We start from the raw sequence: 12396 nt of genomic DNA on the forward strand, positions 1-12396 counted from the left end.
TTCTAATTTTTATAAACATGTACCTTTTCCATACATGTTAAAGGCAAGGACAATAGCTTTTAGCAGTGTTTATTTTTGTTAAAAGAAACTTATGGAATTGAAGGTTAAATCACCTTCTGATTGCACAGATTAAACAAAAAAAAGTATTACATATTTCAGCTTTACAAAGCATCTTATTGATTTAAAAAGATCCATACTATTGATAAAGTTCATGATGTCACATATATGTAATAAGGAGACTAAAATATTTATTTTACATATCTACAACATGTATTCTCATATTTCTAGATCAACCACAAATCATACAGGAAAATATTTAGGTACATGGAAAAGCTTCAAAACATAAAAAATTAACATTTTGAAAAAAATCACACGTGAAAGCTCATTAAATAATAACATTGACAAATAAATAGTTCATCAGTTTTACTTATTAGCTGCTGCCATGCATTTCTGGCATTCCGTTCTAAGCAAGGGTAAGCATGCAGGGTATAATTTCCTACTATGAGATTGTCAAAAGCTACAGGGCTGATTTTTGAAGTGAAATGTCACAATATCTTGCCCTCTTTCAAAGGGGCTCACTCATGGCTACTAAACTGTTCCCATGAAGATTACAAAAAAAAAAAAAAAGCACCTTTCTGAAGTGTTACTGTGAAGACTCGTGGCAACTATTTTTTTTAACTTTTTAATTTTGAAGGGGTTTTGTTGGGGATGGGAGTGGGGATGGGTTGGGGAGTGCAGGGTAAACGAGAAGCCCTTTTCTGTTTTAAAAAAGTAACGATTCAGTGATGTATACAGTACCACCAGTCTTTCAAGAACCGTGGGGAATTAAATCTACAGGTTGCCTGGGGTTTAAATGCAAATCGCCCTCCTGGATATGCATACATCTTGAAAAACTGGAAAAGGAAAAGCTCTTCCCAAAGAAGGTCCTGATACTTAGGACAGCTTGGTGGGTTTGATCAAAGCAGAAAGCATATATTTTCAAGTAACAGAATAGCAATGGCAGGCTCGAGTCTTCCAAGCAATCGAATCTGTAAAGCAGATGGTTATGAGTCAGTCTAGTTCGGAGAGTCTGAGTTCTAACTCAGGCTGTGCTTGCCGGATTTGCTGGCTCTTTTCCGCTCTCTGTGGTGCTGGGCTGGCTTGGCAGGCGACATGCTCTCAAAGTTGTGACTGGACTCGTTGTGCTGCCGAGTGTACCTCTTGCATTTGCAGGCAGTGACCACTGTGATTTTGTAGGTGCGCGTGCTGCCATCTTGGCACTGCAGCTGGATTCTCTGGGTACGTGTTTTGTCATTGACACACCTCCATTCCTGGGAGCTCCTCCTGCTCCAGTACTTTGTTCCATAGCCTCCTCCAATCCAGTTGGGGAGCACAGGCAGGGGCAAGCACTCACCAGCACACACCAGCTCTTTCAGAGGGCTAATGCTGGTGCACTGGCCATCAGAGATGTATTTGGTGGAACGCAGTTCCCGGCAACCCACTTGAACTCGAGCTGCAGGAAACAGAAAAGAATGTGCATTGAAGACAAGAAGCAAATGAACACTTAAAAAAAGAAAAAAGTAATCTGCAGTGACAAAAATTGTATCCAAATGATAGCAAACTGTTAAATAGAAAGTGAACCCCGACTTTATTTTCACAATGCAAAAGTCTGCCTGGATGATTATAGAGATACTTTCATGAAAATTATCGGTTTACATGGCTATATATCTTTTGAAACAAAATAAACTAGGCCTGATTTCTGTTTTCATGGATAACGTTAGCTAACTGCTTACTAAAGTATTCGAAAATCCCATTTTTTTTAAGACTTATTCCCCAGCAGGGGTTAAGCAGCTCTTACACTTGTGTAAAATATTCATTCTTCAGTAAGCTAAAAAAGAGCATAACGTTCTTTTTCTCACAGGTCGTATCAGTTAATATTTGCAAGTGCTTTTAATTAGTTTTTTTTAATCTACTGGGAAAATGTGGAAAGTATTTAAATATTGTGTACAATGCATATGCTCTCTACAATATTTTGTTTCAATTAAAAATTCAGCTGCAGAGACTCATACATACGTATGTGTACAAAGTCTGACGTTTTGCATATCAAACTTAATAACTACATTTTAAACATAAATTCCCAAGCTATCTTTTAAAAACAAATATTAAAATGTTTGAAATGCAAAATGTCACTACAACTCAAAATTTGAAGAATATAAAAGCTCCCAAATCAGGAACGTATGGTTGCCATAACAACTTGGCTACATTTCCATGAATTTTATGGCAGAAAAATGCCTAACATGTCTGATTTACAACTGCAAAAGGAACCATGGTGTGTTTGTTTCCTGAACATTGGTCATGGCAAACTTTTTGTTTAGGTATTTGAATTTGGTAAGTATGTTCTCTAATTGGCTGTTTCTGGTTGCATGCCTTATGTAATTAAAACAAAAATTAATCTTGAAATATTTGAGTTTTCCTCTCCATTGCTTTGTTATCCAAACTCGAGGAGAATGGCCTATAACAAACTTGAAAAGAAATCAAAGCTTCTTAACCAGAAAGAATGTTTATAAGTACAGACTGCCGAAATTCGAAAGATAAAAACTCTAAGGATCATTGAAATGGCCTTGCCCTGAAGTGGAAAACCGAAAGCTAATTTGGAGGAGATACTGACTTAGGAGTTGTACTTTGTCTCTCTGCCTCAGTACTTTGGAGGTGAGAGATGTAGCCTAAAGGGATGCAGTAGTTTTAAGACAATTTATGTAGCTACACACACATCCGTACACAGTGCGGGAGTAAAATGAAAGAGCAAACTATTTGGCTGGTCAGTGTGCTCTGCCTGTGTGACTGATTCCAGCTTCCCTTCCTACATCTGCCTTAGGAATGCACCTGGAAACAGCCAGAGATGATTTTGACTTGACTAGCTTTTTGTTCCCGTGTACACAGGGACTCAGCTTTTTTGCAGTGACAGCTCAGTGACAATGAATACCCACCCCATTGCTCCGTAATCTAATAATAAGCAGATTCTTCCTGTGTACCTAAAAGCAACTCTCTTCACGAAAGTCAAAACACCTTGGTTTTCTCAGGAAGACATTAATAGTCATACTTGCTTTGCCTTTTTCAAGGTCAAAGCTACTTTTAGCAGTTGAATGGAGTTGAGATGAAGCAAAAGACGTGGGTCAGATTTCCTGGGCACTGTTTCTCTGTGTCTCTCTTAAAACCTGATTGTTAGCATGGGAACTTTTCTTGAAGGAAAGAAGTGAAGCAAAAGTTAGGAGAAGAAATTTGAATCCCTCCAACTAGTGGTTCATTAGTGTGTCAGTTGAGGAAACAGAAGACAAAACAAATACTTGCTGTACAAAATAGTATTGTCCTGTTATTATTTTAAAACTCTAAAGTCACAAAAGTTTCCCCAGTCTTTCACAGAAATATACAATTACCCAAATCTTGAACTGGTTAATAAGTAATTATCACAGAAAAATATGATTCTCCAGTATTTTTAGATACATCTCTCTTTTACACCAAACATCATCAAAACTCTCAACTATTTCAGTGGACATATTTTAGAAATCTGTGTGAACCATCTTTTTTTCCGGAAAGCCTGTGATTTCCTATACATACTTTGCTTAGTTATGTTTATACACTTTACCACAATTGCACATGTCCTGAAATACACAGAAACCAACCTGAGTTTCAACTATCCAGAACACTTTTTTAAAAAAATTCTCATTTTGCACGATTTTTAAAAAGCAACAGTTTAATTCCTAGAAACATTTTCTTTTTTGGATGCTTGATAGAACTTAAGTACACGCCTGCATTATCAAACCACTGTTTCAGTTATATTAACTTTGTAGGGAAGAATGCCAATCCACACATGCAGTAGATTACTCCCAGATTGTTTAGCAAAATATACATGGTTCAGGTTAGTTAGCAATGAAACAATTCTATAGGAATGTGAGCTAATGCTACCAAAAAAAGAAAAAAAAACCCAAATCCAGGCAAGTAAAACACACTTACTGTTCCGATCCAGTCCAGTGTTACTGAAATGCCTGCCTCCATTTCTGGCTTGATTCATCGTGCTGTTGCTGCTGGTGTGTGCTGGAACAGGTTTAACCACATGTGAATAAAGGATTTCTGTGGCATCATTTTTAAAAGCCAAACAGCTTTTCATTAGGATGCATGCAAGGGGAATGAGATAGAAATGAATGGCAGGAGGAAGCATGGTGAGGAGAGGATTTGCTTGGCTGAAGAGCTGGTTAATTCCTTTCCTTCTGCTGCTTCTGCACTGTAACTGTGAAATTCCTCCTCAAGGTCCCCTTTATATATCCAGTGAGGTTTGGCGTTCATTCAGGTGTAAAGTTGTATAGAGCTTCAGAGTGAAAACACAGAGAAGGGGTGGGATCCCTACATGACCCTGCAAAAGAATTTTACCAATGGAAGAGAAGACTACAGAAAAGGAGGAGCTTGGTATACAAATTGCCTGAAATTTCAGAGTTGGGCTTCATCAGTTTCTGGGAGCTAAAGCAGTCAGGCACATTCTATAGCAACTCCAGAGTATCTCCCTCTCTGCCATTTCCTTTCCTGAATCTAGTTCACATTCGGGTTTAATTTAAATGAGAATGCACTGCTGTTCATTTGAAGAGATTTACATTCCCTCAGTTGTTCTGTACTCCCCTCAGATTTTAGAGTATTGAGGGTAGGGAGTGGTCTCGTCCCACATAATAGGAGGAATTCGTTTGAGTTTTGTGGGACTTGCACAAAGCACCTATTAAACATATTTTGTTTCTCAAGAAGCAAACCAATATATATTTTTTCCCTTTAAAGTATAAGGCACATGGAGCTCAAATCTGCCCCCTGGACACACTTAAATAATGCAGCTTTGATCTGCATGAGCCGCTGCTCTGCTAGGTAAATTATTGCCAGGGGTTCTGTGTGGAGAATAATGAGCATAGCTCTTTCTGCATTAAAGTGGCTACTATCAATTTTCATCTGGAAAAATATGTCACAATCATGAACATTCATAGCATGATTTTGCATGAGAAAAGCCATTTCTGACAGATTATGGCTTAGCAAATTCAAAATAATTTTTGCTAGGTTTTGCATGTGCTGCATAACACACGTTCTACCTGTATTTACTAAGCATTTTGTTCATTGCTTCCTTTGACTCCGCTGCCCACGTAAGAAATGAGTACTTTCCTGAACTTCTTTATCCACACCTGCAACAGATGTGCCATTTACACTGCGATTCTCCGTTCCTTAAAAAAAAAAAAAAAAAATCATGAAATTTCATCTGATTTATGGGACATTTTGACTGGAATAATTACACACTCCGAACCCTCTTTGCCGTTTTAGATCTATTTTTGCCTTTTGTGTGGTTCTGAAAATGACCTCATAGCATGGATATTTTGTATCTCTACCCTTTATAAACTTTTAACAGCTATCCTATCTATCTACTTACCCATCTATCTACCTACCTATTACCTGCCTATCCATGGTGCCAAGTGGCACTATTGACAAGGAGGAATAGATAATTCTTTGTTGTGGGGTGCTGTCCTGTGAATTTAGCTCTACACCTGGCTTCTACCCTCTAGATGCCATTAGTATAGCCCCACCCCCTCCATTATAACAAAAAATGTCTCCAGCCTTCGGCAACTATCCCCCGCAGGCTAAAATCACCCTAGTGGAGAACTACCGATTATCTATCCATCTATCTCACTATAAAAAGAAAGTAAAATTAAGAATAAAAGACTAATTATTTAATAATACTAAGAAATTACGAGGGTTTTTTAGAAGAAAAGTATTATTATGGTTTTGTTATTTAAAATCAACTACTTGTCTTTTAGAGGTAGATACTGAAATATTCTTCGATGAAATGATACGATGTCTGGAGTAAACTTCAGAAATAATTTGGGAGGGGATTAGTTAGAAATGTGGGCGAGGCAAGACTGGTTTAAAATGTAGTTATTAAGTTTGATATGCAAAATTTCAGACTGCACACATACGTATGTAGGAGTCTCTGCAGCTGAATTTTTAATTGAAACAAAATACTGTAGAGAGTATATGCGTTGTACACAATATTTAAATACTTTCCACATTTTCCCAGTAGATTAAAAAAAACAATGTCAGGGTTAATGGTTGTTAGGACTGGATGGTGGATATTCTATTTACTCTTGTGTATATTCAAAATTCTACATAATCAAAATTTTAAAAAACTAAAGTAAAACAATTCAATTTAATGTGTATGGCTTAATAACAGATCCCTATCCTAACGTTATATGTAGTCGTTTATTCGAACATCTTTTCTGAAAAATAAGATAGCAGTTTACTGCATGCACATGGAGATTATACAACAGGCATCCATCTAAAATACTAACAGAAGTTTTTATACTACTTATCAGGGTACTTGATATTAACTATATGAAGTATGTTAATATTAACCATTGACCAGTAGACCTAATGCCTAAAGGAAGTAAGAGGGTCAAAGTAATCTAATCTCTTCCCCATTACCAGCGTGTGTGTGTGTGTGTGTGTGTGTGTGTGTGTGTGTGTGTGTGTGTGTGGGAGAAGACACTTTAATTTGCAGTTTATTATGGTGGGTTAATCAGTTTGACTGAATTTATTTATAATTGTTAAATCTGAGCCTAGTATTCTGCCTGATAATACCTCAGGCAGAAGCAAATTAGGGATGAGGGCAATATAGTTGGTGCATGTGGATAGGAAAAATTCGGAGCTCTTAGGTCCAATACTTCTCTGGGGACCAAATTAGAAAACTACTTTGATAAAATAGAAATAATCATAAATTTGGTATTTAACAGTTCTTCTGTCCAGTTTAAAACTATTTCATTAGGAATAACTACAAACTCTAAGATTATGGGTAGAAATATTTGATATAATTGATTAAGAAAGTATTCCCCTGAACAAACTATGTTCTTTTTCATCTCCAAAACTCTGTATGTACATGTTTCTCCTTCTGCTTGGAAAATCTTTCTCTAATACTTTCCTCATTCCCTTCTTCATTGGCTAATACATGTCTTTCCTTCAAATCTCACTTTTGATAGAACTAGAACCAAGGAAACTCCTTTGCTGTCTACCTCCTCAAGTCTGGAGTCATCAGCCCATCCATTGTGTCAGAGTGGCTAGTTGTCTGATGGCTTTGAAAGCCTTGTGATACAAGAATTATTATCTTATGGATAGTGTTGAATAAGTAGATAAATTAGTTGTTCAAGAAAAATAGAAAAAACTATCCTTTCACGTACTCAGAAACTGGTTAATATTTGTGGTAGGCAGTCATAAAGATGGCTCCTAATAATCTTCTACTCATGGTATTTACACCCCTGAAGCAATCTGCTCCCGAATGTGCATTGCACCTAGTCACTAACTGCTAATGAATATAATATAGTAATGAGATGTGAATTCTATGATTAGGTTACCAAAGGACTATGACTTCAGACTTCCTTACTGGCTCTAGCTCTCTCACTTGCTTTGCTAGGAACCAGCTACCATGATGTAAGCTTTCCTGTGGACAGTTGGCATAGGGGTCAAGGAATGGATGTCTCTTACCAACAAGGAAATGAAGTCTTCAGCCAAAGAAACCGTGAGGACCTGAATTCTATCAATAACCACATGGGTGAGTTTGAAAGCAAATCTCACAGTCAGTCTTTCAGGTGAAGCTGCAGCCCTGGCTTAGGCCCTGTGATGTTACAAAAGTCTTTAAGCCAGAGGCATTCACAGAAACTATGAGTTAATAAATGTTGTTTAAACTAAGTTTGGGGGTAATTTGTTACATATCCATAGATGATACGATATTATCTGTTTAAAAATGAAGATATAGTAATTAAACTATTAATTTTGTGAATAATGTTAGAGCCTTGGAAGCTTTAGATGTGTAACCATTCAATATGGTGACTGGGCAACTTCCGTTCTTGGGGCTTTGAAACCCATTTTCCAGTCCTCAGCTGAGTTATCAATGTTGTTCTGTTATTAACTATCAAATAACAATATAGAATTACTACTATTGGTCTGATGGGCAAAAGCTGGAAAGTAATTTTAATGCTTTACATAGTATTGTTGATCATGTGAGCCCTAGCACTAGAATCAGAAAATCTAAATTTGAATATTATTCCTGCTCTTTATAATCTCTTTGAACTTGGTTATAGTTCATGAAACTGTCTAAGTTGGTTGCTTCATGTGTGAAACATGACCAAACTTACCTACCTCACTCAGGAATAAAAAACATGAAAATGTCTAGCATAAAACCTGGCCCAGAAGAAGTATGGAAAAAATAGTCACTGAATATGGTTTAAGAGTACTGTTTCTCATTAGAGTCTTTGAATTTAAAAATGAGTTTGGAAAGATTAGAGAAGTCCCCAACAAATACAATTAACTCAATTTAAGGTGGAGAACAAAAGTTAAAAGGAAGGAGATTGTTTAGCTTAATTAAATAAATAATAAAAAATGTGTAAATGTTTTTTGCTTAAAAATAATTAGCCTGACCAATTGTTTCTTTTTTTTTTTAATCTCTGACAGGGGAAGAACCAGAATAAATTTTTATTTATTGAATGCAACAATGACCTATATCTGGTCCTCTGTGGATTTAAACTATGTTCAGAGAGTTCCAGTTAATAAGATAGAGCTTGTTAACTGGCAAAGCAATTGACCATCATCAGTTTAGAAGAAAAAGAAAACTACTATAGAATCCTCAAGCATAAAAATTCTTAAAAAGAGGATGGATTAACATCTTTTATTCATTTCACAGCATTATGTGTTGAGCCCAGTATTTGTCAACGACAGGGTAGGCCAGGGTCTGCAAAGCTGAATGGAGCTTGCTGTCTTCCTTTTCCCAAAAGTTCCTGTTTAGAAGTCCACTAAAGGAATTCCCCTTAACCTGATCCTTCTGTACGATTTTTTTCCTCCCTCATCACCTTTATTAGTTGTCTCTTTATTTTTATTTTGTTTAAATGCTTTTTGGTTTTATTTGTAAAATACATGTGTTTTTGTTGCTGTTACAAGCTGCCCCAACATAGATAACACTTATTGATATAATGCCCAGTGTCACCTGAAATAAAACCCAAGTGGAAATTCCAACTCCAGTGGATGTATTTCTAGATGGAGTTCTCAATCTTGGCCCTATTGACATATTGGGCCAGATAATTGTTTTTTATGGGAGCTATCCTCTATATTGTAGCGTGTTTAGCAGCATTCCTGGGCTCTATCCATCAGACACCAATTGCACCTCCCTCACCTAATTGTGAACAACAGAAGTAGCTTCAGACATTGCCAAATGTACCCCTGGTGTGCAAAATAGGTCTGGGTTATAAACTACTGGTCTAGGCAAATTCTCCAGTAAACTTCCTAAAAATGCCAGCAAGCTACTATTAAGGAAAACCTCCCATGCAAGCTCTAGGGAGGAGGTGAAGACAGTCAGGGCTTCCATATGATTGTACAAACTAGGGAGAGTAGTAAGTTGTCCTTTCCACTGGCCTTTGCTACCTCCCACGGTAGGAACCGGTGTCCTCACCGTGCGTTCTGCTCATGCAAGTCCCTGAACTCAGTGTGACCAAAGTTGGTAGCATATTAAATAACCTGTCCCCAATAGTGGGAGCTAGAATTAGTTTTGTTCCACAAACTTGATAGTTGTTCTAAAACCATATTTTACCTGGCAACTTGTTAAATATGCAAATTCTGGGCCTGACCTCAGACCTTGAGTCAGAATCTTCTGGCGTAGAACCCAGGAAACTGTGTTCTAACAAACTCTCCTAGTCATTGTTATACATGCCAAAGTTTGAGATGCAGTGCTCTAGAATACACCTGTGCTCTGTCCCCATAGTCTCCATTACGGTTGCCTAATCTGTTTAACTAGGACTCTGCTCCAGATTCTTCTAGTCTGCACAGTCTGATGACAGCCGGGCGGTAAACCTTAGCTCAGTCGGCCAAAACCGGAACTCATTTTCTTTTCCTGTATTTATTTCTCCCTAGGGCCTGGATACTCTTGGTGTCTTCCAGTGACTGATTAATGCCTTGATCCACAGAGATGGACACGACAATTGCTACCTATAGTGAAATCATTGCTCACTAGAAATTTTGGCAGCCATATCTGATTCTCACAGATCTCAGTGTTGACCCAGATTTAGGCAAAATACTTTAATCACTGTGCTTTTGATTGTTGTCCACCAACCTCAGGAGCATTCCACAGACACCTCAGGCTCCTAGCCCTGGCAACATGCAGTCTGGCTTCACTCTTTCCTGGGGAATCTCTTATTCAGGTACCAGTGGGTCTCCTGGCCAAGCCTAAATCTGTTAGGTCCTTCCATCACTAGCAGAGACTTAATAGTTTGTAGCTCCCTGGTATGTCAGAAAACTGGAGAACAAAAAGAACGTAGTAGAGAAATGGGCCCAACACCACTACAGGCTTTTCTGGGAAATTAAGGTGCTGCAGAAATTTCTGATTTCAATTCTGATATATTTTTTAATTTTTTAATTTAATTTTTAATTTTTTTTCCAATTCTGATATTTTTAATGAAGTAATCTGCTTCTAAGTTATGTACAGGTGGAAGCTGTGGTGTAGGGGCCGTGCCACTACCATGTAGCTGGAACCAAGGGTATGTGGTAGGGAATATGGAAAACGAGCGTGACTGCATTGATTAGAAAGGGAGATTGGAGCAGGTCATTGACTACAATCCTGCTTTGCAGGTTTGGAAGTTTGGATATAATTTGGTAGACAATGGAGAGCCATTGAAGGATGTGGATGTGGATGTGTGTTTATTTTTAATTTCATAAAATAAAAACACCATGTAACTTACACCCGGGTAAAGTGAGAGAAAATTTCCAGTACCCAGAAGTCCCCCTCCTGTCCCCTTTCCTAGTAACCATTTCCTTCCTCCTGGCTAAAATAAATGACTGTTCTGATTTCGGACGTCAGTTACTAATTTTGACTGGTCATTGTTGTATACTATTGCATCACATAGAGATCCACAATGTATTTATCCAGTCTAGACTGGATGGATTCTAGCTTGTGACTATTAAGAATAAAGCTGCTATGAACATTCTTGTACCTGTCTTTTGAGGCATCTATAGATATACATTTTGTTAGATAAACTCTGGTCATAAAATGCATGAGATTGAGGATGTTGTATATTCAACTTTAGTAAATAATAACAAAGAGTTTTCCCAAGTGATCTCATTAACTGAAATGTCCACTAGCCCTGACAGATTTTAAGCAGGGGAAGGCCAAGACCAACACCGTTTCAGGACACTGAGTCTAGCGGCAATGTAGGAAATGGGTTAGGTGGAATTACACTGGTCCACAGGAAGGGGGCACATTATTTCAAGAACTCAGGTGAAAAATAATAAAATCCTAAACTTGAAGGAAAGAGGAAAGCCTAGGAAAGAGATTAGAGACACTGAGGAGGTAGGTTTGCAGGTGGTTGGAAATGAAGACAAAGGTGAAAACAAAGTCTTAAAGCTGGGTGACCAGGAAGACTGAGGTGTCCGGGGAACCAGGACTGAAGAATTTATAGAGTTTAATAATGAGTTTAGGGGCGCCTGGGTGGCTCAGTCGTTAAGCGTCTGCCTTCAGCTCAGGTCATGATCCCGGGGTTCTGGGATCGAGTCCCGCATTGGGCCCCCTGCTCCGCGGGAAGCCTGCTTCTCCCTCTCCCACTCCCCCTGCTTGTGTTCCCTCTCTCGCTGTCTCTCTCTCTCTGTTGAAAAATAAATAAAATCTTTAAAAAAAAAATAATGAGTTTAGACTGGGTTAAGATGACATTAGGGTGCTGGTGGGAAGCCGAGAGAAATGGTCTAAAAGACAACTAGAATCAGAGCTCAAGAAATCTGTCTGGCGACTGACAGCAAGTTCAGTAGGATGCTTTCTTAGAGTATAATGATAGAATTTGGTTTAGAAACCTTTTGTCAGGTAACACTAAGACTTTCATTTACATATCCACTGTCATCTAATCCTGCCCCAGGTTTTTTTTAAATCTAATTCCCTACTTTTAGTAATTCCCAAGTAGTATGAACTACTGTGTAGATATATTTCTACAAGTTTATTAAATGTAAGCCTTATGTTTTATGTGAAACCATAAATAATAAACATCTCTCAACATCCCTTTTTTATTGCCTAGATAGTCACTGGGCTTAGTTCAAGCTTTCATCGTTATTTGTCTGGGCTGCTTCACTGATCTCTCGTCTTCCATTCTTATCACATTAAAATGTACTCTCCACAAAAAGATCCAGCAGGATCTTTTTAAAATGCATATCTGAACATCTCGTTTAGGCAAGGGAAGCAAGGGCAAAAATGAACTATTGGGACTTCATCAAGATAAAAAGCTTTTGCACAGCAAAAGAAACAGTCCACAAAACCAAAAGACAACCGACAGAATGGGAGAAGATATTTGCAAATGACATATCAGATAAAGGGCTAGTATC

The 12396-nt window shown here is 37.9% G+C and overlaps 1 protein-coding gene across 1 annotated transcript; it reads right to left on the reverse strand.

Annotated features, from left to right (window-relative positions):
• Nucleotides 1–1076: 1076 nt before the first annotated feature.
• SOSTDC1 (sclerostin domain containing 1) lies at nt 1077–4195 on the reverse strand. Its single transcript, XM_028117292.2, has 2 exons — nt 3991–4195; nt 1077–1492 (listed from the first exon to the last, which is right to left on the reverse strand). The coding sequence occupies exons 1-2, from the start codon at nt 4193–4195 to the stop codon at nt 1077–1079; spliced, it is 621 nt and encodes a 206-aa protein (XP_027973093.1).
• Nucleotides 4196–12396: the final 8201 nt, after the last annotated feature.

Source organism: Eumetopias jubatus, unplaced genomic scaffold (assembly GCF_037043125.1).
Source record: "Eumetopias jubatus isolate StellerSeaLion01/CBP00866 unplaced genomic scaffold, mEumJub1_p1.0 scaffold_14, whole genome shotgun sequence".
Lineage (NCBI taxonomy): Eukaryota > Metazoa > Chordata > Mammalia > Carnivora > Otariidae > Eumetopias > Eumetopias jubatus.